Source organism: Salvelinus namaycush, chromosome 23, assembly GCF_016432855.1.
Source record: "Salvelinus namaycush isolate Seneca chromosome 23, SaNama_1.0, whole genome shotgun sequence".
NCBI lineage: Eukaryota > Metazoa > Chordata > Actinopteri > Salmoniformes > Salmonidae > Salvelinus > Salvelinus namaycush.
Window position 1 is genome coordinate 32,471,496 of NC_052329.1, and position 27,425 is coordinate 32,498,920.

Genomic DNA, 27,425 nt, shown 5'->3' on the forward strand with positions numbered 1-27,425 from the left:
TAGGTGTAGATTAAAAGACACATTGTGATCTGATAGTGATCAGATCTTCCTGACCACTTTAGGAGGTAGTCAGACATGCATCATGTCTGGATATCAATCAAGTGTAAACAGATCTGAGTAGTCAAAGCATTTAACTGATCATTATACCGTCATTGACAGGTAGCATCATTGACTTATGGCTTCCGTAATTGTCTTAAAATAAATAAAATCATATTATTTTGAAATAATTTCTGTCAAATAATTTGCATACAGGGAGCCACCAACTAATATAGTCACAATGCGGACACAGTGGACGGATAGGAGACACATTTTAATACAATGTGTAGACGTGACAAACCTTGATCAGATAGTGGTTGGATCATATTGATGAGATCATGAAACTCACATGTTAGCACAAGGTTTAAACAAGGCTTACGAGAAGTGAAGTCATTTCAGCTTGCCTGGTCCTTTTAAGCCAGCACTTTTCCGAGGGAGGACTTTGCTGGAGCTAGAAGTATACAAACACTCAGTCACACACACGGACACACACACCTCCTGACCCAGCGCTTGTACAGAAGAAAGACTCTTCGCTTCATACTTTAACACAGTGAGTATATCTCTTTGCTGTTGCTGCTTTTGGGTTCCAGTCAGAAGAACACCCTGCTGAGAGGGTTGTCTGTCTGTCTGTCAGTCCTGTGATGGAATCCTGAGTGTACAGAGCTAGAAGACGCATATGGCTGTCTGTCAGCTATGTCATCGGTTAAGACTTTGAGAAAAGTAACCTTGTCAGACTGGCATTGTGTTTCTCTAACCATGTTTTCATTGTTTCACTAATCATCCATACTGTATGTCTGTGTGTCTCATACTCCATCCTGTGTGTGACTGGGTGTGAATAGACACACAAATACTAATGGTGTCTTGCTCAATGGGTTACCAGGTGCTAGACGGATGGGATATGTAGTTCTGATATGAGCTAGCGTGTTTCTACTGTAGAATAACCATCCAAATCAGTCCCAACGATGTAAAGGTAACAGAAAAAGTTTGACCAGCTTGGTCATAGAGAGAGATCTGGGATAGGCAGCACAGCAGCTCCTCTTGTAAGAGACACACTTGCATAGCTCAGTTTTCACTTGCAAATTACTGAGTGCCATACGTTAGCTTTGGCTAGGAATTCAATAGCCAACAAAAGTCCACGGCAGACACACTTTCCAAAGAAGAAAAACACACGCACACACACAGACAAAGATGCAAACAAGTAACACAGCGGCTTTCATTGATCATATGGGATTAATCAATTCCGTTTCTCAGCCTAATGTTTTCTGTGGGTGAGCGGAAGTGTGTGTTTGAGAGACAGAGAGATAACACTGGAGACCTACAGCAGCAGCTTCAGTAGCTGTGGAGTTATCTACAGTACCGTATGCCTAGCAGGAGTAAAGTCCCAGAGGATAGCTGACCAGCAGCAGGAGATAAGACTATCTTGAGCTCCGTTTCAGTGGCACTGCAGCGCCGCTGGCAGTACGTCATGGCTTTAGCCACAGTTCACAGACCACAGCTTTCAAACTGCTTTATGGTGAGACAGCCAGCTGTGTTACCATGGCGAGACAGAAACACAGAATAAAACAGACATGAAAGGAGAGATGGATGGTGATGTCAAATGTTCATGAGGATAAGTGGACACTGTTTCATACTGTAGTACCAGTAGTCCAAACACATAGTCTACATGTCCTACCAAATGTAGAACTCACTATAATCAGGTCAAAATAGAAACATAGCTATGTAATTAACACACATACATACCCCCCCCCCCCCACCACCACACACACACACACACACACACACACACACACACACACACACACACACACACACACACACACACACACAGACATCCCAGACTGACGCCAACCAACAGGCCAGCCTGACATACTGTTCTGGACTGGAGATGTCAGAGACAGGGCTTGATGCCAAACCCAACAGTACAGTAGGTCCCTAAGCATACATAAATACCATAATGGAACCAGGGTCCCGTCCCATGTGAACTGACCTCTCAGGCCATCCATTTCACCTCTGTGGAGGGCTGTGACCTGTACTGGCAGTAACACAGAGAAGAAAGCGGCTTTCCACATTGGAGGAACATCAGTCTAATTTCTGTTGGTCAAAATGCTTGTTTATGAAGCATAGGTCTAGACCAACTGGAGTGAAAAAGTAATGACATGGCTAGCAGCCCGACATTCCTCACATTCCTCTGTAATGTTTCTATAATTATGCACCGTGCAAGGGTTTGACTGAGTGTGTGTTAGGGTGAGGTTGGGAGCTTATTGTGGTCCTACTCTGAGGAGGAGGATGTGGGGCATATTAGGCACGTTTCTTGTCTTTATGGTTAAGAGTTCATTTGATCACCTGTGAACTACAGCAGTCTGTCAATAAGGTTCCATGAAACAACTGAGCAGCTTGAAACACTAAAGAACCTCCTCTCAAGTTTCTGTATTTTGAAGGCTTCATATTCGTGTGACTGGATTGTTGGCAAATAGTGTCTAGAAGGACTGTGCCTTGGTCTACTTCTTTGCATGATGGAGCAGCACTAATGTTTGACTGGGCCCAGTGCCAGACAGTCCAGGGCTATGTGTTGATGGCTGCCAATCCAACACAATGTGGTGAGAGATGCATGCTCTTAATGCCAATGTTCAACAAATGACTGCTGGCTCAGAAAACTAGGTTAATGGCAGCTGATCGATACATTTTCTCTTAAGTGTTGCCTGACTTAAACTGATGAGTCAATATGGGAATGAGGAAGTGGAGCCACATAACGTGGATTAAGAAACTCTTGGAGAGAAAAAAAATGGGAGCTGAGTTTCAAATGAATCTTTTTGTAGAAACACAAGAAAGAAATAAGAATGAAGATTGAAGAATAAATATTGTCTTCCATTTGTTGCTTGTGTTGCTGCTAGTAAGGTTTTTTGAGCTTGCTATAGGTCATTATTCAAATACTAGGCATGGAAGTGTCCATGCTGACCTTGTGGTGGAGTGTGAGTAGTTGGGTCCAACTAAAACTATGCAAATACACACTTAGAAAAAAAGGTGCTATCTAGAATCTAAAGGGGTTCTTCGGCTGTATCTACTGTATAGGAGAACCCTTTTGGTAGAACCCTTTTGGGTTCAATGTAGAACGCTTTCCACAGAGAGTTCTACATGGAATCCAAAAGGGTTCTACCTGGAGCCAAAAAGGGTTCTCCTATGGGGACAGCCGAAGAACCCCTTTGGAGCTATTTTGTGTAGATAAGGCAACTGGCTCCTTGAGACACATGAAGTGACCGGATCTTACTATTGCCATTGGCTACCCCATCCAACAGCAGTCTGGGGAAGGACCGACTTGACCTCCAATCAGGATGAAGATAAACTCCAGGTGGTAACATTTAACCTTTAACCCCCAGGTCGTGGTATCCTGACATCAAGATGGCAAACAAGGTGATAAGTGTGCATTGATATGGGCTTTGCACTTGGCAGCTTGGCCCAAAAGCAACAGTTTTGCAAGCAATGGTGTTGGTGGCGCCTAGTGTGTTTGAGAGAGGCAGAGAGACACAAAAAGAGAGTGATTCTGCTGATTCTAGGGCTCCCATTGTACAGCACTTTGGCTCCTGATATTTAGTTCTGTAATTAATGCAGATGGCTGAACTGGTGTGCATTCGGAGACAATCATCTTTGGGAGGGAGCGGCTCAAATACACGCCTTTATAAATGCATGACATCTATATGTGTGTAAGTGTTCGCAGGTGTATTTGTGAGTGAATGTGCCATTTGTCCAATGTCTTAATGTGTCCGCATGCAAATCTGCATATATATCCACAAAGCTGTTGGAAATGGCTTGACTTGCAACTAAGGTAATATCTGTTTCAGTCAAGGGCCAATGGAAAAAGGAGTCCCTTTGTATTAGTTATGATAGCAGATTATAGCACAAGGGACATGCAAATGGAGGTGTACATGCTCACCTCAGGCACTACTTATATAGAAACTGTCATACAACATACATTATACATAGTCAATGTCACAATGTAATCTTAACCATGGAATACTTTCAGGTCTAATACCAGATCAAGATGTTCTCAGATATTATAGAACAGGGATCATTAACTAGATTCAGGCGCAGGACGATTTTTTTCTTGAGTGGATGATCAGGGGGCCGGAGCATAATTACAGTTGTATACAATTACATACTTTATATCTCGCTATTATTCGTGGGAATACTCAGGAACAGATTTCCAAAATTAAAATCACTGGTGTTTTTAGTCTTTTATGTCCAACAAACTAATAACAAAAAATGCTCATAAAACTCAGAAAAACTTACCAAAAAAATGGTCAGAAAACACCAGTTGGGGAATCCTATCATATAACAACTTCCTTTCCTAAAATAAATATCCATATTTCCTCTATTTAATATCTGTTCTACTCCACTCCGTCTTTCCCTCAATCCTTCTCTCCCTTTCGGTGGAAAAGGGACCTCAGGTAGGCATGGCCAACAAAGGTCCATCTTATGGCATGAGCCGGGTGGTGCAGGACAAGATTGACAAGAAGTACGACGCTGAGGTGGAGGAGCTTTTGGTGCAGTGGATTGTGGCCCAGTGTGGATCTGGAGTTGGGAAGCCTGAGGCTGGCAAACTGGGCTTCCAGGACTGGCTCAAGGACGGATGTGTGAGTACCAACCTAATGCCTAAGACCCTGAGACTGAAACATACATTTTAACTTAACAGCATTCAGAATTCATATGAGCCATTTATTTGGACCATCTTTATTCGATCTAAAGATTTGTGTAGAGACTGGAGAAACACACACTTTGGAAATCAGATGATGATCATATACAATTTAAAACAACAATGGGCCAAGTATCGAACCTTGGGGGACCCCACAAGAGTATATGACAGTACAGATGGTTATTTTCTGCCAACATACTCTTACTCTTGTCTTTATGTTCCTATTCCCCAGGTCCTGAGTGAGCTCATTAACAGCCTGCATAAGGACAACAAGCCCATCAAGAAGATAGCCAGCTCAAGCATGGCCTTCAAACAGATGGAGCAGATCTCACAGTTCCTGACTGCTGCCGAGAGCTACGGTGTCATCAAGACCGACATGTTCCAGACCGTGGACCTCTGGGAAGGTTCGCAAAGCATGTCCATCTCGCATATCATCAAACAATCACAATGACAACACAGGGCATTACATATGCCACAGATAACAGCGGATGTAGTGGTGGGCACATACAACGGTGTAGTGTACTGTCGCTATGGTGTGGAGACTTATAAACCCTGCTGTGATTTTGTGGTGACAGGGAAGGATTTAGCTGCAGTCCAGAGGACACTGATGTCCCTCGGCAGTGTGGCTGTCACCAAGGATGACGGCAACTACCACGGCGACCCCAACTGGTTCTTCAAGTGAGTTAGAAGAATGTGAAGAATGCTGATGTTGCATTGCTTGTGTATTCAGCCAGTGCTGTGGCTGTTTAAAGCTGGGGTGTGTATTGTGCTGTGCCAGTGTGTGTTTTTGAGTTCATTGTCCATGTGCCCTTGCAGGAAAGCCCAGGAGAACCGGAGGGAGTTCACAGACGACCAGCTGAAGGCGGGGAAGGGTGTGATTGGCCTGCAGATGGGCTCTAACAAAGGGGCCAGCCAAACTGGCATGTCGTACGGGGCCACCCGACAGATTCAATAATAAATACCAAACCACTGACCCTTGTCCTTTCCCCTCCCTTCTCCACCACGCCCTGCACTGCCCTCCTCCCCACTCACTGCAGCTACAACAGGCCCAACAGATTGTCTTAATGCCTCAACTCAACCTTATCCCAGTGTAGTAGGAACAGTCTCACTAGTATCACACACACCACTATGACCAAACTTGACCAGCCCAATCTATTACAACCCAAATCTACACTACGTGATATGTGCCATATGTGAAATGTGAGGCTTAAGGTGAAAGGGACAACATGCATATACAGCTGTCAATCACTCATCCTCAAATGCAATTCTCATGTTTACATGAGACTGATATTTGAATCATAGAGAAGGCACTGAAGCAACGTCTTCTTAGAACAAGGACATTCTATCCAAATGTAGAAACATTATGAGAGATTGCTTGAGAGATCGTTTGAAAAATAACAAATAAAAAGGAAGGAAATTAGGTTGAAGTTCATTGTGTCTTCATTGTGTCATGGATGACTTAAGTTAACAGTGCAATACTGTATGTACCGATCCCGGACAGCTGCTATGACCTTTAACAGCCCCATATTTTTGTACATAGTCTTATTGACTCCATTTGTCCTAGGCCTCCCACAGTGAAAAAACTGAATTTCACTGCTTGCTCTGTCCTCATATTTAGCCTCACATTGAAGTGTTTTACCAGTGTCTTTTCAGGACAACCAGGGCTTCAAGTAGAAAAAACAATTTGACATAAATACTTGCATCCATGTGTTTTATTGACAAATGTCAATGCACAAATAAGGTCCGGTAAGCAAAAAACAAATAAATGAATTTATAAGAATGCTGTAAGTACAGAAATAGTTTGCTCAGTGGGAAATGAATATCCAATTAGTCAGTGAAAATTGTGTGGAGTTTAGAGTTTGTGACAGAAACTATAGGAGCTTATTACAGTATTAAAAGACTATGTCCTGGGATTTCCAATGATCTTCTATGTAGAAGAACCTCTTGCCCTCTAACGACTAGCCCCAGCTTTTAATAGATGGTCATAATAGTTTGTAGCTCAAACCGTTCGGACTTTACACACGTTTTTGTGAGAATAACCATTTTTCGGGATCCGCCCTTGTCTCAAACACCACTCTACCTCAACCCCCGTTAGTCACACAGACTAATGCAACAACCCAGCTGTTGTAGGTCAGACAATGTTTAAAAAGGGGTTAGAAGTCCAAAACACGCCGACGATAGTACTGACTTCGTCCTAAATTCCTGTAGTATGACTTCAAGGGAAATTATGGGAATGATCCAGCCTGAAACTCTAATTCATTTTACTCAGTCAAGCTGTGACTTGCACAGCGGAACAGGCTTCCAGTTTAGTCCAGTAAAGACAAATAAAATCTTTGTTTCAGGTCAATAAAAAAATCTAACTCCGAAATATTGTTGATTGTAACATATTACAGTTGATACAAAAACACATTCAACCTAACATTGATCCCAAATCAAGCTCAAGTACCAGAAAAATGTATATAGTCTGCACAAAATAACATTCCAAAACCACCACGCACAAACGGGAGGTCTGTTTACAAAATAATTAAGTTAAAAGGTGTACTATGCAGAAATCGCTCCACCATTTCCTGTTTGCTAAAATTAGAATAGTTCGCCTAATTTCAGTTTGTGACAAAACAAACAGTCATTGTGTAGAGAATCATTGTACCATCTAAGTCGTTGTGAAATATATTTTCCATAACCAAAAATATTGTATATTCAGCTGTTTGAAGTTGGTGTACAAAACCAAAAGAAGCCAAAACAAAACTTCAGAACGGGAAGCATAGAAATAGCACACATAGAACAGATCTACTGCTTTCAATAGGAATTAAATAGCTCACATTTCTATGTGAACTTGGTCAGGTCGCCCAAATAGTTACATATTGTAGCTTTAAAGATTCTACACATACGATTTATTTTTTGTATTGTAATTTCAGAAAATGTCCATAAAATATCTGTCGCTAGTGTTTCACAGTATTATCTTACCAGCTAGTGTTGTGATTGGCTGTGATATTCTCCCACCAGAACGGCATCTGTTGTTAAAATAGGAAAGCTGTTCTGACTTATCTAGTGGAAATTGCTTATTTCCTAGTTTCTCAAATTCAACACTGTTCGCTCAATTTATGTGCGAAAACAAGCATTGAATAGTGTTGGGAATCATTGTACCATCTAAATCATTGCAAAATATATTTTCAATAACAAAAAATAAACGGTATATATTTTATTTTTACAGCTGTTTGAAGCTGGTGGACCAAAACTGAAACCAACTTGTTCTACAACCCAAAGGACATCCAGTCAACTTGACAACTGTGGGAATAATTGGCATCAACATGTGCCATCATCCCTGTGGAATGCTTGACACCTTGTAGAGTCCATGCCCCGACAAAATGAGGCTGTTCTGAGGGCAAAAGGGAGGGTGCAACTCAATATTAGGAAGGTGTTTGTTTTGTACACAGTGTATTATGGACATTTTCTGAAATTACAATGCAACATTTTTATAAAATCCTATGAGTAACACCTTTAATTAAAAAATAACTTAAAAAGTAACCATAATCAAGAGCACTCCATCACTCACACACATCCTCAAAACCAAACACAATTGACATTTTAAAACACATTCACACACACAGCATTGTAATGCCTTCCCATGGTACACACCTAAAAAAACTTTAGAAGTTTGACATAAACCCAGACTAAACCTAATCCTGACCAAGATTAGCCTTAATCATTGTCCAGGAAGCCGCCCCGGGAGTGATGCTCTGTCTGGTTGTCCAAGAAACCGCCCCGGGAGTGATGCTCTGTCTGGTTGTCCAGGAAACCGCCCTGGGAGTGATGCTGTCTGGTTGTCCAGGAAACCGCCCCGGGAGTGATGCTCTGTCTGGTTGTCCAGGAAACCGCCCCGGGAGTGATGCTCTGTCTGGTTGTCCAGGAAACCGCCCCGGGAGTGATGCTCTGTCTGGTTGTCTGGCACACCTAGTCCCACACTAAAAGACCCAGGTATGGGACTGAACCAAACTAGTGATATATACTCCAACCCAAAGACCAAGCCAAACTACCACCTCTATAGCACTGCTAGGTGAGACCGGAGGGTCCTGAGAGATCCAGGAGGTTTAGGTTGCTCCACCGCAGTACACTTACTCACACACACATGGGGCACTGCAACACTGATAAAAGGCCACAGGCTTGGGGAGCAATGGGTTGGCCAGTGAGCACACAGTTCCAGCCCACATAGTTCAGTCTCCAGTTCAGCTCACTTGGCCCCACTGGTGCCAGGCCCAGACTGTTGAGCAGCGGGTGGGATGTCGTAAGGAGAAAGGACAGAGGTTTTCTCCAGTGTTATGTGGCAGTGTCTCCAGTGATGAAGGGCACCTTGTACTCTGAGTCCAACACACTCTGCATCTCCAGCTCAGAGTTGTCCCCCAGAGTTCCAGTGCCTCTCCCCCGTCCCCCGCGGGAGCCCCGCGTCCCCCTGCCCCGCCGACACAGTCCCCTAAAGTCCAGGTTGGCCAGGGTCACCTCCAGGGTGTAGTACAGGGACCAGAAGAGAGCAAAGCAGCCCAGCAGTAGCAGAGACTACACAGAGACATGGTGATGGGTGAGGGGAGGGAATTACAAAATTAGGCATATTTATTTTGTGTGAGTGTGTGTAACATACCTTGAGGCTCTTGGAGGTGAACGGGCTGACCGTCTCAGAGGGGATGTCCATGCCTGCAGGACAGGGCAGGGAGAAACTGCTGTCCAGATACTGCCCCCCCATAGCCTCCTCCACTACACTGTCAATCAAAACACACAACCAAATCAATGCTCACATCCACTAAGGGAGCACCAATGACAAAACATCCCTTCCCTTTAAAAATAGAGCATCCAGAAATGCATAATAAATATAATTATACATATTTTCTATTTATATTAACGCAGGCTGCTGTTTTAACAGTGATGTGTCTCCTGACCTCTGTCTCTCCTTGACCTCTTCGAAGGACAGAGAGGAGCCGTACAGAGTGAGCTTCCAGTGCTTCAGAGAGCCCAGGGTCAACCCAGGGTCTTCTAAAAGAAAGAAAGGGACAAGGACAGAGAGGGGGGGGAGGAGATGATGACTGAGCAGCAGAGAGCTCATACTGTAGCCAGGGTCATGTAGTAGTCAGTGGCAAACAGGTGAATGACAGAGACAAAGACTGGTCCTTACTGTGGTCAGAGACTTGCAGCCTGTACTGGCCCTCGGCTCTCTCCCCCCAGCAGCGCACAGTGGAGAACGTCCAGTCTGAGTAACCAGAGGTATCCCTGGAGTAACACACAAAAGGACAGAGGCAAGGATGTCATATTTTGTGCAATGTTTTTTTAGAGTAAGTGAATAAAATGTAAAACTAAAATCAGTGTGTACATGCACTACATGACCAAAAGTATGTGGACACCTTCTCATTGAACATCTCATTCCAAATTCATGGCCATTAATATAGAGTTGGTTCCCCCTTTGCTGCTATAACAGCCTCTACTTTTCTGGGAAGGCTTTCCACTAGATGTTGGAAGGGACACCGCTGCAGGGACTTCTGAAAAATAGAGTACTAGGTAGTGTGTACTGGTGCTCGACCAGTCGGCGAAAGCCAACATCACCCACGACAGAAAACGGTTGATTGTCAAGAGCAATGAATTCCATTATCTTGGCTTTAATGGATTTCGCCTTTGAGTTGTCTCGCTGAAATGTTCTTACTCTTTTAAATGACTGCTTGACTTGTTGACTGCTCGATCCACACAGCAGACATTGTGGGCTAGGTGAGGAATGCTGTGTTGCACGTGTAGCGCTAAATGTTACGTGGCGTCATTACGTCATGTACCTACGTTATATAGGTATGCACGTCAGCTTTGACATCGGTTTTTCACATCGACGTAAAACTAGACATCAGGCCGATGCCGGCATTTGTAGCTAATATCGGCCGATTCCGATATGTTCACCGAGTTTTCGTGCATCCCTAGTTATTACTGCACTGTTGGAGCTAGAAACAAGCATTTCGCTGCACCTGCGATAACATTATACAAATCTATGTACGTGACTAATAAGCTTTTCATTCGATTTGTGTGCGTGCGCAAACTCACATGTCAAGAGTACGGCGCGCCCCGATGAGTGAGGTCATGCCACTGGGGCAGAGTAGTACAATCTCCACGTTGCCGCGGCGAGTATGGACCATCGTCAAGGTGACAGACACGTGCTCCAAGGTCTGCATCCCGGACTGCCTGAGGTCAGCTGCTGTGACTGGGGTGAGAGGAGTACAGAGATCCTAATGAATGACTATATGTCTTTCTATAAGAATGGCAGAGCGAGGGGAAGAGCAGAGGAGCCAATGAAAACTACATATAAACAGTGAAGGGTCGGCTGTGGCCACACGTGATTGACCTTTACTCTGGTTGCCCATAGGTCAAATCTTAATTTAAGGCCATCTAAGGCCATTCCATTTAGTGTGAAACTGTATTTCCCGATAAGATCTTTGTATATGCGTCTGTCCCAGACACCTGCAATCTTGTTTTCGCCTCTGTTCAAGATCATGTATCACTGTCCTCATGTTTAATTGAACGTTGTTGAAAGTGTCATCTGTCTCATATTACCCAGTGTCTGTAATGATCCATGTCTTCTTCATTCAGAATGACTATATATTGTTTTAGCAATTGTATCAGGTGCCTGTTGGGACATTCAATTACATTTTCGGAACTTGACTGCTGTCTGAATGGTCTCCTTTTACACCCAAATCTCCCCCCGAAGCCTTTAACAGTGTCACTACACCATCCACTGTGCAATGGCTCTCTTGCTGATATTCTACTGCCAATTCTTGAGAGGACATCTGGTACTCACAAGTAGAGTAAAATGTTCACGCCCCCCCCGCCCCCAGAGGAATACAATATGTCTCAGTCGTAGAACATGCAAAGAGCAGACAGACTTGTAGTCCCTCACAGCGGAGCCTCCGTTTCGCTCTGGATTCCTGACCTGCAGCAGCAGCGTACTGTAATTCACTGGCATTTCCTCACCCCCTGTTTGCTAATGGGCCTTAATGCTCCATTACCATCTAGGGAAAAACACTTCCCCAGGCCAAGGAAGGAGAGCTAGAGGGAGGGATATACAAAGGTGTGGAGGAAGAGAGACTGGTGGTGAAGGGGTGCAGAGAGAGGGGCAGAGTGTATAGGGGTAGAGCAGGATGGATGGAGGGAGGGGGGAAAGTATGGACTCTTCCTGGAGTCCAATCATCTTCCAAACATACAGGACTGGTAAGAGTTCCTCAGAGACCCTCCCACACAGTGACCTTTAATGAGAATCTCACTCCTCATCCACATAATCACGACTGGTGTGTCTTAAGAGTGTGTTACTGCCTTTTCATACACGTTTCATATTAAATGATGCACAAACTTGTTGCAAACCAAATGCTCCAAGCTCTGAAATGATAGAATCTTTTTCACCAATATGGAGGTCTGCATAATCAACTCAATGACGCTAAATCAACACAACGGCTATGCTTTGCTTCTATTGTTCTCTCCCTCTCCGACACACGGGAAGATTAATAAGCCAGAGATTGTATCTGCATCCCAAGTGGTCCCCTAGATATTTGCATGACGTTTGATCAGAGCCTTATGAGCCCGGGTCAGACTTCGTGCACTATAAGAACAGAGTGCCATTTAGGATGCACAGTTTGAATGGCAGAGGTTTTAATCAGCGCTGGCCTGGCGTGCACCCCATACATTCCTCTCCTGATAAACATCTTAAGACGATTTTAACAGCGGCTTTTCTTTTCAACAACAACACGCGCCTATCGTTTGGGAATCCAACGTTTGGGACTGAACACTCTAGTCTTCCCTTTTCACATGGGAAGGAAATAGTGATCATACTAACCACTGGACCTTAAGCTAATGGACCGGCCAAAACACATAGCAACAAGGACAACAAATAGCCTAGCGATGGAGTAGTTTAACATAACAACCTGCTTCATGTATCGTTGGGAATAACCAAAACTAGCTTACTTTTCAATGAGCGGAAATATAATTTTCATGTATAAATACAAAGTCGATTTACATCTCGAATTTCATTCATTCTAAACGCATGTCTCACTTGGACTAAAACATTTAGCCTTTGTCAACAACTCCTCCTCTGCTTTGTCCTTAGAAACCCTAGTCACGTGAGACTGTACAGACACACACACGGCTGTGCAGCAGCAGGAAAACAGTGCTTCTGGCTCTGCTGCTGACCACAGAACAGGCAACACACAGGCTGCATACGCTGGGCTAGGAGGGAAGAAGAGAGAGGGAGGGAGGGAGGAATACAGACATCTCTGCTGTGACACTGTGTGTGTGTCAGAGAGGGAGAGAGCGGGAACGTAGGGATGTGTTCTCTCCTCCATAGTTTAGTCAGTATACCCAGTGACAGAGAGACTCTGAAGAACATTGCCTAATAAGGGCAGACTGCTGATTGCCTGTTGGGAGGGTCTCTCTGGAGAGCACTGGCAGAGAGAAAAGAAACTGCAAATATTCAGACTCGCTTGCTTGCTCATTCTCACACACACAAACTCTACCAACCGTTCCAGGTTAGGTTGAGTTGATCCGGATAGGCTGGGATAAGCTCCTCCTCCTTCAGCACTGGGCTCTGATAGGACACTAGGAACGGCACCATCTCCCACACCTGATTAATACACACGCACAAAACAAAAAACTTTCACATGTATACCCTCAGTCTATTTTAAATGAGCAGAATATTGAATTAGCTGAAAGAAAATCCCTACCACTCCTAACGGTGTCAGTAGTGTAGTTGGTAAAGCTTGACATTAGTGTGCTTCTGAGACATTAGGAAGGGAGTGGGTGAGGTGGAGAGGTACCTTGGCAGCGTTGACCAGCCGCCAGGCGTTGAGCAGGCCGAAGCCGTGCTGGTGACTGTGGTGGAAGCCCGCTCCATTGATTTTCCAGTCCCCTTGCACATCATACTACAGACACACACACAATTAGGAACTGTATGTGCTTGTGTAGCAGTGATTCATTATACAGTACATAAAGGGGAGTCATACAGGGAGGTCCAAAATGATATTGGGTCAGTGACTGTTTTGTTCTTTTGGCTCTGTACTCCAGCACTCTGGATTTGAAATGATACCAGACTGTCAGCTTTCATTGGAGGGCATTTTCATCCATATCAGGTGAACCGTTTAGAAACCAGAGCACTGTTTGGACATAATCCTACCATTTTAGGGGACCAAAAGTATTGGGACAAATATCATACCCCCCAAAAATGCTAACCTCCACTGTTATTATAACGGTGAGAGGTTAGTATGTCAATGTCCCAATACTTTTAGAGCTCACTGTATGTCTACATGACTGTGACGTGTGCATGTAGGTGGTGATGTCACTCTGTTGTCATTTAGATTGTACCTGTGTAGGTGGTGATGTCACTCTGTTGTCATTTAGATTGTACCTGTGTAGGTGGTGATGTCACTCTGTTGTCATGTAGATTGTACCTGTGTGGCTGTGTAGGTGGTGATGTCACTCTGTTGTCATGTATATTGTACCTGTGTGGCTGTGTAGGTGGTGATGTCACTCTGTTGTCATGTATATCGTACCTGTGTGGCTGTGTAGGTGGTGACGTCACTCTGTTGTCATGTATATTGTACCTGTGTGTCTGTGTAGGTGGTGACGTCACTCTGTTGTCATGTATATTGTACCTGTGTGGCTGTGTAGGTGGTGACGTCACTCTGTTGTCATGTATATTGTACCTGTGTAGGTGTTGATGTCACTCTGTTGTCATGTAGATTGTACCTGTGTGTCTGTGTAGGTGGTGACATCACTCTGTTGTCATGTATATCGTACCTGTGTGGCTGTGTAGGTGGTGATGTCACTCTGGTGTCATGTATATTGTACCTGTGTGTCTGTGTAGGTGGTGATGTCACCCTGTTGTCATGTAGATTGTACCTGTGTGTCTGTGTAGGTGGTGATGTCACTATGTTGTCATGTAGATTGTACCTGTGTAGGTGGTGATGTCACTCTGTTGTCATGTAGATTGTACCTGTGTGTCTGTGTAGGTGGTGACATCACTCTGTTGTCATGTAGACTGTACCTGTGTGTCTGTATGTGGTGATGCCACTCTGTTGTCATGTAGATTGTACCTGTGTAGGTGGTGATGTCACTCTGTTGTCATTTAGATTGTACCTGTGTAGGTGGTGATGTCACTCTGTTGTCATGTAGATTGTACCTGTGTAGGTGGTGATGTCACTATGTTGTCATGTAGATTGTACCTGTGTAGGTGGTGATGCCACTCTGTTGTCATGTATATTGTACCTGTGTGTCTGTGTAGGTGGTGATGTCACTATGTTGTCATGTAGATTGTACCTGTGTAGGTGGTGATGTCACTCTGTTGTCATGTATATTGTACCTGTGTAGGTGGTGATGTCACCCTGTTGTCATGTAGATTGTACCTGTGTGTCTGTGTAGGTGGTGATGTCACTATGTTGTCATGTAGATTGTACCTGTGTAGGTGGTGATGTCACTCTGTTGTCATGTAGATTGTACCTGTGTGTCTGTGTAGGTGGTGACATCACTCTGTTGTCATGTAGACTGTACCTGTGTGTCTGTATGTGGTGATGCCACTCTGTTGTCATTTAGATTGTACCTGTGTAGGTGGTGATGTCACTCTGTTGTCATGTAGATTGTACCTGTGTAGGTGGTGATGTCACTATGTTGTCATGTAGATTGTACCTGTGTAGATGGTGATGCCACTCTGTTGTCATGTATATTGTACCTGTGTGTCTGTGTAGGTGGTGATGTCACTATGTTGTCATGTAGATTGTACCTGTGTAGGTGGTGATGTCACTCTGTTGTCATGTATATTGTACCTGTGTGTCTGTAGGTGGTGACGTCACTCTGTTGTCATGTAGACTGTACCTGTGTGTCTGTGTAGGTGGTGATGTCACTATGTTGTCATGTAGATTGTACCTGTGTAGGTGGTGATGTCACTCTGTTGTCATGTAGATTGTACCTGTGTGTCTGTGTAGGTGGTGACATCACTCTGTTGTCATGTAGACTGTACCTGTGTGTCTGTATGTGGTGATGCCACTCTGTTGTCATGTAGATTGTACCTGTGTAGGTGGTGATGTCACTCTGTTGTCATGTAGATTGTACCTGTGTAGGTGGTGATGTCACTCTGTTGTCATGTAGATTGTACCTGTGTAGGTGGTGATGTCACTCTGTTGTCATTTAGATTGTACCTGTGTAGGTGGTGATGTCACTCTGTTGTCATGTATATTGTACCTGTGTGGCTGTGTAGGTGGTGATGTCACTCTGTTGTCATGTATATTGTACCTGTGTGGCTGTGTAGGTGGTGATGTCACTCTGTTGTCATTTAGATTGTACCTGTGTAGGTGGTGATGTCACTCTGTTGTCATTTAGATTGTACTTGTGTAGGTGGTGATGTCACTCTGTTGTCATTTAGATTGTACCTGTGTAGGTGGTGATGTCACTCTGTTGTCATTTAGATTGTACCTGTGTAGGTGGTGATGTCACTCTGTTGTCATTTAGATTGTACCTGTGTAGGTGGTGATGTCACTCTGTTGTCATTTAGATTGTACCTGTGTAGGTGGTGATGTCACTCTGTTGTCATGTATATTGTACCTGTGTGGCTGTGTAGGTGGTGATGTCACTCTGTTGTCATGTATATTGTACCTGTGTAGGTGTTGATGTCACTCTGTTGTCATGTAGATTGTACCTGTGTGGCTGTGTAGGTGGTGATGTCACTCTGTTGTCATGTATATTGTACCTGTGTGGCTGTGTAGGTGGTGATGTCACTCTGTTGTCATGTATATTGTACCTGTGTCTGTGTAGGTGGTGACGTCACTCTGTTGTCATGTAGATTGTACCTGTGTGGCTGTGTAGGTGGTGATGTCACTCTGTCATGTATATTGTACCTGTGTAGGTGGTGATGTCACTCTTGTTGTCATGTAGATTGTACCTGTGTGGCTGTGTAGGTGATGACGTGCTGCACGTCTCTCCAGGTGAGACAGGGCCGGACCTGCAGCATCAGAGCCACCATGCCAGCCGCCAGGGGTGCCGCCGCCGAGGTGCCCGTGTGCCCGTCAGTACAGCCCGTGCCCTGCTGCAGTGACCAGTCTGATGTCACCTACACACACAGAGACAGAATAGTCATAAACATGTATGCAGACAAAACACTCTCACACTATTACAAACAGCCAGTGGTAAGGAGCTATGTGACGACTAGGGAGGAAAATAAAACATGGAGAGAGTTGGAGGGTCTTAAGGTGGAGGAAAAGTAGAGAAGTGCTAAAACAGACAGACAGGAAGTGGTGAAGGAGGGAGAGAGATTGATAGGAATACAGGGACAGGGAGACAGCAGGGAGAAAAAGGCTGATGATGGGAGTCACTGATAAACATCTCTGCCGGGGGGGGGGGGGGGGGTAACAGATAAAGATGCCATTTTCTCCCTTCACATGTATTTCTACCGGCTCTATAGACACCGTTTCAGCCTTACTGAATGATCACTGACATGCTCAAGCATTTCAGACCTGCATACTAGCATAGATCCCACAGCCCTTCCAATGGAGAGTAACTACTATGGTTGCGTCCCAAACGAGAGCCTATTCCCTATTGGACTTCAGTGGGAAATACCCTGGATAGTCATGGGCTCAATATTTGACGTAAACAAAGAGAGAAGAACGTACGAGCTCTGTGATGTGTGTACTTTTGGATTAGAGTATAGGGTGTATTGTTGCATATGTACTAGCTTATGAGCATAATATGCCTGACAATGGTATGTACTGAGGTGCGCAGCATTCAAATGACCCGTATACACGTTTATATGAATGCAGCTGCCACTGTATTGAAGCCATTGGATGCAGTTTATCATAGAGCTATGCGCTTTATTATGGGCAATAGGTTCAGTACACATCATTTCGCATCAGAAAGTAGCCTGGCCCTCTTTGAAGATCGATGCATTGCTCTCTTTTCGTCTATAAAGCCCTGTTGCATAGACTTCCGCCATACCTTGTCTCATTGTTAACCTACAGACGTACGAGCGGGACCTTTTCACTGAAGAGGCCGGCGCAGAGGAAGGCTCTGGCCTAGGAGCTGGGTTGGACGTACGGTGTCCAGTCCCGCTCCAGGGAAGGAGCCTTCCTCTGCGCCGGTGCCCAGTCCAGGCACGGCGTCCAGTCTAGCACCATGGCAGCACCATGGCAGGAGCCTTCCTGCCAAAGGGGACCTTTTCACTGAAGATTGTGTCGGTTTCTTATGATTGTGTTTGGCTTTTCGTGTACGATAATGTTTATATGAATGTGTAGTTTAATGTCTTTATTGTATTGTGGTGCTATACAGGCCTCACCTGGAAAAAGAGACCTTGGTCTCAGCATCGACTCCCTGTCAAAATTAAATAAAATATATAATGCACTATAAAAAAGGAAAACAAATCGGGATCCATTTGGGACGCAGAATTGCAGTACAGATCCAAACAGAGCCGTCTAAACAGCCAGTCTTCCAGAGGAGTAAGGGACCTCTCTGGAGCGTTGGTGACAGACATACAGCTAGGGGTGTTTGATCATAGGTGACGACAGGCCTGGTCGGACACCGAGAGGAGAGAGTCTGACGGGAACACGACATGCGGCCTCTCTGCTGTAGAGGGATAGGGACGGAGGAAGAATCCACAGACATATGTCAACTAGAATGCCTTCTCTAATTTAAAGCAAAGCCATGAAAGCACAGAGCAGAGGAGAGAGCTCACAGAATGCAGCACTGCTCAACATCAAATGGGACCCATGTGTTGTGAATGTGATGAGGGAATGGTGCATAGCAGTGGTGGCACTGCAGCATAGCACATGGCAGCTAGAGGCAGTTGGGATGGTGGGTGGATACAGTGGCTGTATCCCAAATGTCACCCTGTTGCGTTTATAGCGCACTACTGGTCAAAAGAAGTGTACTATATAGGGAATAGGGTGCCGTGTGGGATACACACAGTATGTGCAGAGCACTCGTGCGACAGGGTAGAAGAGCTAGAGCCTAGCCCTAAAACCACTTGGCCTGGTGTTAAGTGGTGGATTTGGCTTTTCAGGAAGTCACAGATGCCAGTTGAGAGTCTGATGGTTTTAACCCGGGGCTTACATCACCCGGCCAAACCATGTTACCCAGGAGATGGCAACAAACAGCAGCAAACAGAGTTTTGCCTTACAGATCTCCTCTCTAGTTTCCTAAAACCCTCTCCTTTGCCCTCGCTCAAAACGCAGCATCACATGATGCAAAATGCAGCATACCGACTGTATTTCTGTACTTTGAAAGTTATGTATCTTGAAAATTTGATTGCTGACATGCAAAACGTTCTGGGACTATATCAACAATGGACTAAGCACCCAAAAGATCGTTTTTGGGCGGTTTTCCTTTAACTCACTAGCCATCAATGTGTCCTCTCTGCTTCATTCAAAGATGTCTGATTGGCACAGTATCATCTGTCAATATCCCACTGTCTAACTTTCACATCAATCGATGTCTTAAGGGGCAAGGCACAACAAGTCTTTGTAAGGGGGATTCCATCGGTACCATGGTGCAGTTCACCGCAGGTGAGAATGCAGTCCGGCCCAAACACAGGAAAAGCACCAGAGGTGCGCAGTATTATTGGCTGTTTGACAGAGCATTTGATGAATTGCACGCAGTACTTTAACTTGGTATCGCTGAAACATTCTGTGAGTAGCAGCGATTGATTGCATCCGATGCGGATTAGGGGAGAGGGGAGGGGGCTATACCCGGGGATATAGGCTATGGAATATAGTTAGTGACGAAATTAAGTTAGTGATGAAGTTTGGGACACACAAGTTATGCTTCTTGACATTTGGCGACGTGAAACCAAACGGACCACATGAAAAAAATACAACATATAATCGAACTCTGATTCGAACTATAACTCAGAACTGTGTGATAACGCCCTAAATGGTGTGTGTGTTTGTTACTAGTACAGACTCACAATACTGCGTAGCGTTCTGCCTCCACTGCTAAATGTGACAGCCAACATGGAGGCACACTCCTCAGCATAGAAGGGCATCTTCCCTTCCTCATTTACTGCTCCTACAAGAGACACACACACAATTAGAAAACACTCACCACCACACACACACAGAGACAGACAACATTGCTCCTATTCACTTACCAATGGTAACAGTGTAGATTGAGTTAGCATAGCCATCGTAGTTGCAGTTGTCCTCGTACTGGCCTCCGTTGCCACTGGCGACGACAAAGATACTGCCGAAGCCCCTTCTGCCAGCAATCACTCCGTGCTGCAGCGCCGCCTACATGCAAAACAAGGAAACATTTGCTTCAGTCACGCCTAGTAACTTCTTGTAGACTTATACAGCCAACCAGAGTATATAGTAACATTTTTAAATGGTTAACAATGGTCCTCATTGGTGAGCAGCATTCTCAGGCCTAGTCATACCTGAATATTCAATATTGAGTATACAAAACACATGCTCTTTCCATTATATAGACTAACCAGGTGAAAGTTATGATCCCTTACTGCTGTCACTTGTTAAATCCACTTCAAATCAGTGTAGATAAAGGGGAGGAGACCTTTTAAGCCTTGAGTTATTGATCGTGCATGGGTGCCATTCAGGGCGTGAATGGGTAAGACAAAAGATTTATGTGCTTTTGAATGGGGTACGGTAGTAGGTGCCAGGCGCACTAGTTTATGTCAAGATTTGCAACGCTGCTGGGGCTTTTCACGCTCAACAGTTTCCTGTGTGTATCAAAAATGGTCCACCGGGCCTCCTGAGTGGCGCAGCGGTCTAAGGCACTGCATCGCAGTGCTAGAGGTGTCACTACAGATCCGGGTTTGATCCCGGGCTGTGTCACAGCCGGCCGCGACCGGGAGACCCATGAGGTGGCGCACAATTGGCCCAGCGTCGTCTGGGTTGGAGGAGGGTTTGGCCGGCCGGGATGTCCTTGTCCCATCGTGCTCTATCGACTCCTGTGGCGGGCCGGGCGCATGCACGTTGACACGGTCGCCAGTTAGACGGTGTTTCCTCTGACAAATTGGTGAGGCTGGCTTCCAGATTAGGCGAGCAGTGTGTCAAGAAGCAGTGCGGCTTGGCAGGAACGTGTTTCGGAGGACGCGTGGCTCTCGACCTTCGCCTATCCGTACGAGAATTGCAGCAATGGGACAAGACGAACTACCAATTGGATATCACAAAATTGGGGAGAAAGAGGGGTAAAAAGTACCCCTCTTTCCACCAACCAAAGGACATCCAGCCATCTTGACAACTGTGGGAAGCATTGGAGTCAACATGGGCCAGCGTCCCTGTGGAATGCTTTCGACACCTTGTAGAGTCCATGCCCCAACGAGGCTATTCTGATGGCAAAAGGGGGTGCAACTCAATAATAGGAAGGTGTTTCTAATATTTGGTATGCTCAGTGTATGTCACTATAATCCTATAACTATATGATCACTATGTGTGTATACCTCCATTCTTAGGTTTGTGAAAAGCTGGAAGCCGCAGCTAGCATGAATTTCTATTAGACCATGAGGACTGGCTGAGGGGATTTGGTAGTTCTGATTCATTTCCACAGTGCCTGCCAAAGCCATTCAGAGAGCGAGGAACACCTAGGCAACGAACATGACCAGAAAAAGCCAGACACTCTGTCTCGATTCAGAATGTGTGTGTGTGTGAGAGACGTTCTCTCTCTCTTTTTTTTGGTCTCATAAGACACTCACAAACTGTGCCCTGTAGAGTGCAACAGTATACTGCCCTCTGCTGGTACAGAAGAGTGGTGCAAAAATGCATTCTCATAATGCATTTCTATAAAGAGACCAGGACTGGCAATACGTGTTAGAAATGGGTTGTGTGTAGTAACGTATGTTGTATCCAAACCAACCTTGCCCAAGGGGTGTGGTCCATCAACAGTGCGGCCATCATCATCAGGACCCCAACTGAGGAGGAGGAAAGGGAAGAGGAGAGAACAGTCAAGTCAGACACATTTTTCCTACAGCCACTGAAGAGCAGCAGGGGAAGGGAATCTAGAGCGAGAAGGGCATATCTTTATAACTATGCTTAGAGCGGTGGTTGGCTGTATATTACGCTTAGTAGTTTGCTTTACGCTGAGATTATAAGCAAACCAAGCATGTTCAGAGTCCTGTGAGGCTGAGCTGCTCGCTGTTGTACCTGCAGCTGTAGATGTCGTTGATCTGGTAGTGCTTGTTGAAAGCCACCGCCTCCATACTGTCTGTGAGCGGACCATCCAGGACTCTGATACCTGAACAGACAAAACATGACGTGAAGAAAGGACTTCAAAACATAAAAGAATCTCATAGCACCATCTACATAACTAGGGCCATGAGATTTTTCTCAGCACCTGACCAGACCAAGGTTTTATTCACTAGGGGCCTGATTCAGACTTAGGAAAGGCATACATTTCCTACACATTTTGATTTCAGCACATCTCAGTATGTGGTATTCAGACTTACCTTATGCAGGTGCGCAACGAGCTCTTTGGGAGAGGCATACTATGCGCACTGAATATATTTAATTAAACTGCTGAAAACCCTCCCACTTGCTGGCCAACAGATTTCCTCATGGAGTTCTCAGTCAATGGGGTTTTCAGTACATTTATCTAAAGCCATCCGTTTACATTCGGTGTACCTTTAATTTGAATTCTTGACTGAAAATATCATATATAGAGAGAATGGGTTCAGAATACTAGGGATAGATAAAAGAAAGACATTAAATATATGCATATTTGTCTCCGTTTCCACAACAAATGGTTGATTTTAAAATACTCTAATCTTGTAGATAATTTAGGGTTAGGAAAGTATTTATAAATCCTGGTCTGGAGCCTTTACGCACAAAATATATTGATGAATGAAAAATACAGTGGTTTGATTCATCCTCAAAGTTGCCATATTGAATTGTGCAAGCCATAAAATATTGGAAGGTGAGAAAAGTGCACAATAGGGGTTGAACAATAGTCCTATAAATCTACCCTACTAATCATGGAACTGTATGATAACGATCCAGTCGTCGTGAACTGTGCACCAGGCTGTGGTATGAGTTCCATAACGATTCAAATAGGCCAGGGTTTCCCAAGCTCGGTGCTCAGGACCCCAAGGGGTGTACCTTTTGGTTTTTGACCTAGCACTACACAGCTGACTCAAATAATGAACGAATGAGCAAGCTTTGATCATTTTAATCAGCTGTGTAGTGCTAGGCAAAAACCAAAACGTACACCCCTTGTCCCGAAGACCGAGTTTGGGAAACTCTGAAAAAGGCTAACATGTCCCAAATTATTGCACAACGTTAGCCTAATATGTTCCACACTTTCTCGCAATCCTCAGAAACAACTACACGGACGTGACAGAGGAAAGAAAGGTAAACGGAACGATGCAAAATGTAAGCTACAAATTGAACAACACTGACACTAAAGTGACTGCTATAAAATGTATGTGGGAATTACTGACGGTGGCTACCGATAGTGGCTAATATTTAGCGTGATACAAATAAAAGAAAAACCTGTGCTTATAATTAAAACATTCTAGAGCGCATACAGTACATCAACTCAGTAGGTTTGGTGATACAGAAGCCTATAGCTCCGGTCTCCATTTCATTCCTGCAAATTTTGAGGACATACAATAAAATTCTGAATAATGGCACAGCTATTTATAGCCTACTTCAGTGTATACAGTGCCTTCGGAAAGTATTCAGACCCCTTGACTTTTACCACATTTTGTTACGTTACAGCCTTATTCTAAAATGAATGAAATAAAAGAAAATCCTCATCTACTACACACAATACCCTATAATGACAAAGCGAAAACAGGGTTTTAGAAATTGTTGCAAATTTATTAAAAATAAAAAACAGAAATACCTTATTTACATAGGTATTCAGACCCTTTGCTATGAGACTCGAAATTGAGCTCACGTGCATTCTGTTTCCATTGATCATCCTTGAGATGTTTCTACAACTTGACTGGAGTCCACCTCTGGTAAATTCAATTGATTGGACATGATTTGGAAAGGCACACACCTGTCTATATAAGGTCCCACAGTTGACAGGGCATGTAAAATTTATCAACTTCTACATTACCATGCATGGAGAAGGGTGTTATATCTATCGGAAATAGTAGATGTTTTTCCACTTTGAACTGACAGGTGCTCGACCTTATTCATGGCTTCCTTGCGCGTTAAGGTGGTGGAGTTATGAGGGAATTAAATCAAGGTCAGAATACAACGTACACCTCTGCCACCTCAATTTCTATGATATCCACCCCAAACGTTTAGCTGGCCGTCACATGCGTTTCCTGATGCTCAAGTTCAAGATCAGAATACTCGTTTAGAGAAAAGTGCATAAAAAGTGAATAAAGTTCCATTTATGTGCACGTAACTTGGGTCTGAATTCCCCTCTAGGCACAAAACTAAAGAAAACAGACAAACAGAGAGGGATTACATGATCTTGTCCAATAAGCAGCACAAATGTTAATTTTCCGTGCAAACCTATTTGCTACGGTGTGCACTAATGAACACAACCCTGGAAAAACTTCTGCCAGTCACCATAACCAAGCTTTCCAAACACACAACGTACCTGCCACTTTACTGCCATAGGCCACGCCCACAGCACAGAAGCTGTTGTTGGAAACGGCGGCAATCTCCCCGGCGCAGCGCGTGCCGTGGTGGTTGTCACTGAGGACGTCCGGGTGGGGCATGGGGTCCGGGTCGTTGGAGTTCAAGTCATAACTGCCCTCTGGACTCTAAAGGGACAGAACGAAGCACGACCACATTCGTATTTGTGAGAATGTGAATTTGGAAAAAAACATACTAGATGATGACATGATAGAAAGAAAGTCACTAATTATACTCCCAAATATTTTATGGGTATCACAACCAACGTTTCGGCACAGTGCTTTTTTCAGGGCACTGAACCCTAACACTGAAGAAGGCAATGCGTGCAGGAACGTTGGTTGCGATACCCATTAAATATTTTGGAGCATAATTAGAGTGTGCTACTTACTTTCTTTTTATAGTTTACTCTCCGTTAGTCAGAACCTCTACAAAATATTTTGGGGTGTGTGTCATCTAATGCTTTTTAACAGCAAAAAGCTAAAAAGGAAATAGACCTAGACGTAGCCAGCATGAAACTCACATAGTTTGGCTGAATATCCTGGAGGGTGTGCTGAACCCCATCATCCACGACCACCACTGTCACCCCTGTCCCTGTGATGTTGCGCTCCCATACACCAGTCACATTGATGTCCATGCCCTCCCTGACATCGTTATGCTGCGGGTGGGTGGAGAGGAGGAGGAAGAAAGCGTGGATGGAGGAGGAGAAGAGCGGGGAAGTGACAAAGGTTCGAGTCCAAGACAATGTTTGCAAATTAGGAATGAAAATAAACGTGGCATATAGCCGACTCAGTTCAAAAAGTACTGTGCAATCTTACAGATCTAAATCGTCTATAGGCTATAAGTGTGCAGTAAGTAGATCTGAATATTCTATAGGCTATAAGTGTGCAGTAAGTAGATCTAAATGTTGCTTAGCTATGAAACAGTTCTGAAGAGATAATAAAAGACAAATTAGGCCCAATTCTCACCAGGTGCCACTGTAAGGGGTATCTGGGGTCGTTGAAGGCCATTGCCCTCTTGGAGCGGCTGAGGACCTGCTCTTGGGAGTGCCAGAGCACATGAGGGTGGGCTGCCAGCACGTCCCCCGGTCTGCCCTCCTCCTCGGGGCCGGCACAGAGCAGGTAGTGGCCCTCCAGCTGCCCTATCTGGCCCCTGTTCTCCAGGCCAGCCTGCTCAGCCACCATGCTGGCCAGCTCGTGCAGGGTGGAGCCGTCAGCCTCCAGCAGCTCTGAGTCTGTGTGCAACCGGACGGCCCAGGACTGGCCCGGCCCACAGGAGGGTGGAGGAGCCACGGGAGGGGCGGACGTGTGGAGGGTATGAACAGTCAGACGGAGCATAGGGGTCAGGCCCAGGAGGAGCAGGAACAAGGGGGGTGAACCCATGGCAACACAGGCAGGTGCTCAACGCAAGTTCTGCTCTGCCTCCACATTAGGACCTGCAGCCTGAGGAGACACAGTGTGGTGAGGAAGAGTAGAGAAGGTAGCTGAACACACAGAAGAGAGATGGTTCCACTACAGTGTGGTATTCAAAAGGCAGTAGCAATATTTCACAACAACAGCCCAGTTCTCATATTCAACAGCCCTCAAAGTAACACATTGGTACACACCCTTCATTTGGCACACTGTTCATATCAGACCTCCAGCCAATCACTGCACCATCCCTATATAACATTGTGCTGTTAATGACACTAACACTGGAGAGGCGGCAGGTACATGTTGTACCATATCCATGTGACACTATGATCCTGCTAATTATAGGCTAGTCTAACCACAGAATACAAGGACAACGCCATGTAGCATATGAATCAACTCAAGTTCTACAAAATGCCTAAGTCAACAACGCATATTTTGCAGAGTATTGACATGCCCTTTTTCTCTGTTAGGAAATAATAGGACTATAACCCGACTAAGACAACCATGCGTGTTATTCATGTTACAGCACACACAGACTTGTGTCACCAATTCACACACATTGTGTTTTTTACTGGGTGTGGACAGAGGCCATTTCAACCCACTTGTACACAATCTGTCAATCTTGTAAATTAAGATGGGTGAATTTAGCTACAAAGCAGAATAAGCTAGGCTACATCAACAAAGGGAAAGACTTGGGTTGTCATTTCTGGGTCGTTTGACCAGTTCAACCAGTTACTCAGCAGTAAATTAATTGAGTATGGATATCAATGTTGACAGATATTCACAAATTAAGAAAAACATGTTTGTTAGCTAACGTTAACTATGTCATGTAGGTGTTTGGCCTACTTCTACCAAACTAACTAGCTTACTCAGCTTCCTATATCCCAATTCCAAAATACATGTAATCAACTTGACATAGCAGCTAGTAAGATGGCTAGATATCATACACCGATGTAAAACCCCAATATTGCTTGTTTCAAGAGTGTAGCCACCTGTACAGTATACGTAGGCTAGCTAGCTATAGTACTGTAGTTTGCTAACGTTACTGTCCTGGCTACAGTAAAGCAATTTGGAAGCTCGTTTCATAACACGACAGCGACTGAAACACAGCTTACTGTATTGTTTTTATTCAACAGCTAGTTAGCTATGTAAATAGCCAGAGAAGTCGTTACTGAATCTGATAACTACTAACGTTAGTTAGCGAGCTGTAAACTGACAGTATGGCTCATTTGACATGCGGATGTTGTAGTCAGAGCTAGCCCACAACACGCAAGCAAGTATAGTACTATAATAACATGGCTAAATTTCATACTGATTTATGTATTTTACCTTTTCGTCGACGTCTTTATTGTACAGTTTATTTGTGGACAACAATTTCATTTGCGATAGCTATTTCACTGTCATCTGTCGTTTTCCGAAATGTTGTCACTTCCGCAACAACTTGGCCGTCTATCATTTGTTTCTCCACTTGGGGGAGATCTAGTCTTATTATGTGTACCAGTATGTTTAGCCGTCATTGCGTCCCTTGTCATGCTAAACATCTTTGGCACATGACACGGAGTACAAGCAGTGGAATGTTAGCTAAACATACTGGGACCCAGGTAAAAAGTAAGGTGAAATATCATAACCTTTTTACAGATCTCTCACAGCTAGATAATCATAACCTCTAGGAATGTTGCTACATCAATTTTTTTTAGTTGCTAC

The 27,425-nt window shown here is 44.5% G+C and overlaps 2 protein-coding genes across 3 annotated transcripts; one reads left to right on the top strand and one right to left on the bottom strand.

Moving 5' to 3' along the window:
• Window positions 1-448: 448 nt before the first annotated feature.
• Window positions 449-6,150, top strand: LOC120018334 (transgelin-like). 2 transcript variants are annotated; one of them, XM_038961471.1, is made up of 6 exons: window positions 449-586; window positions 3,411-3,444; window positions 4,470-4,664; window positions 4,956-5,127; window positions 5,299-5,401; window positions 5,540-6,150. In XM_038961471.1, the coding sequence occupies exons 2-6, from the start codon at window positions 3,433-3,435 to the stop codon at window positions 5,676-5,678; spliced, it is 621 nt and encodes a 206-aa protein (XP_038817399.1). In that variant the 5' UTR covers window positions 449-586; window positions 3,411-3,432; the 3' UTR covers window positions 5,679-6,150. The 2 variants fall into 2 exon arrangements, with proteins under 2 accessions (XP_038817399.1, XP_038817400.1); XM_038961472.1 differs by lacking the exon at window positions 3,411-3,444.
• A 2,887-nt stretch (window positions 6,151-9,037) lies between these two features.
• On the bottom strand, window positions 9,038-27,138 carry LOC120018646 (proprotein convertase subtilisin/kexin type 7-like). The gene is made up of 16 exons (XM_038961845.1): window positions 27,051-27,138; window positions 25,278-25,751; window positions 24,833-24,967; window positions 24,275-24,440; window positions 21,862-21,952; window positions 21,575-21,629; window positions 19,854-19,992; window positions 19,671-19,771; window positions 16,659-16,826; window positions 13,546-13,650; window positions 13,250-13,352; window positions 10,790-10,946; window positions 9,885-9,979; window positions 9,652-9,745; window positions 9,357-9,474; window positions 9,038-9,274 (listed from the first exon to the last, which is right to left on the bottom strand). Exons 2-16 carry the CDS (start codon window positions 25,689-25,691, stop codon window positions 9,038-9,040), a joined length of 2,178 nt encoding a protein of 725 aa, XP_038817773.1. The 5' UTR covers window positions 25,692-25,751; window positions 27,051-27,138.
• Between the last annotated feature and the right edge of the window lie 287 nt (window positions 27,139-27,425).

Bases quoted from the DNA above. Each gene is read 5' to 3' on its own strand.
- LOC120018334 (XM_038961471.1), top strand. The intron at 4,665-4,955 runs GTGAGTACCAAC...CCTATTCCCCAG, and splicing joins ACTGGCTCAAGGACGGATGT to GTCCTGAGTGAGCTCATTAA. The intron at 5,402-5,539 runs GTGAGTTAGAAG...GTGCCCTTGCAG, and splicing joins GACCCCAACTGGTTCTTCAA to GAAAGCCCAGGAGAACCGGA.
- LOC120018646 (XM_038961845.1), bottom strand. From the start codon at position 25,691: ATGGGTTCACCCCCCTTGTTCCTGCTCCTCCTGGGCCTGACCCCTATG. The intron at 21,630-21,861 runs GTACAACAGCGA...CCTCCTCCTCAG, and splicing joins AACGACATCTACAGCTGCAG to TTGGGGTCCTGATGATGATG. The intron at 13,353-13,545 runs GTACCTCTCCAC...TGTATTAATCAG, and splicing joins GGCTGGTCAACGCTGCCAAG to GTGTGGGAGATGGTGCCGTT.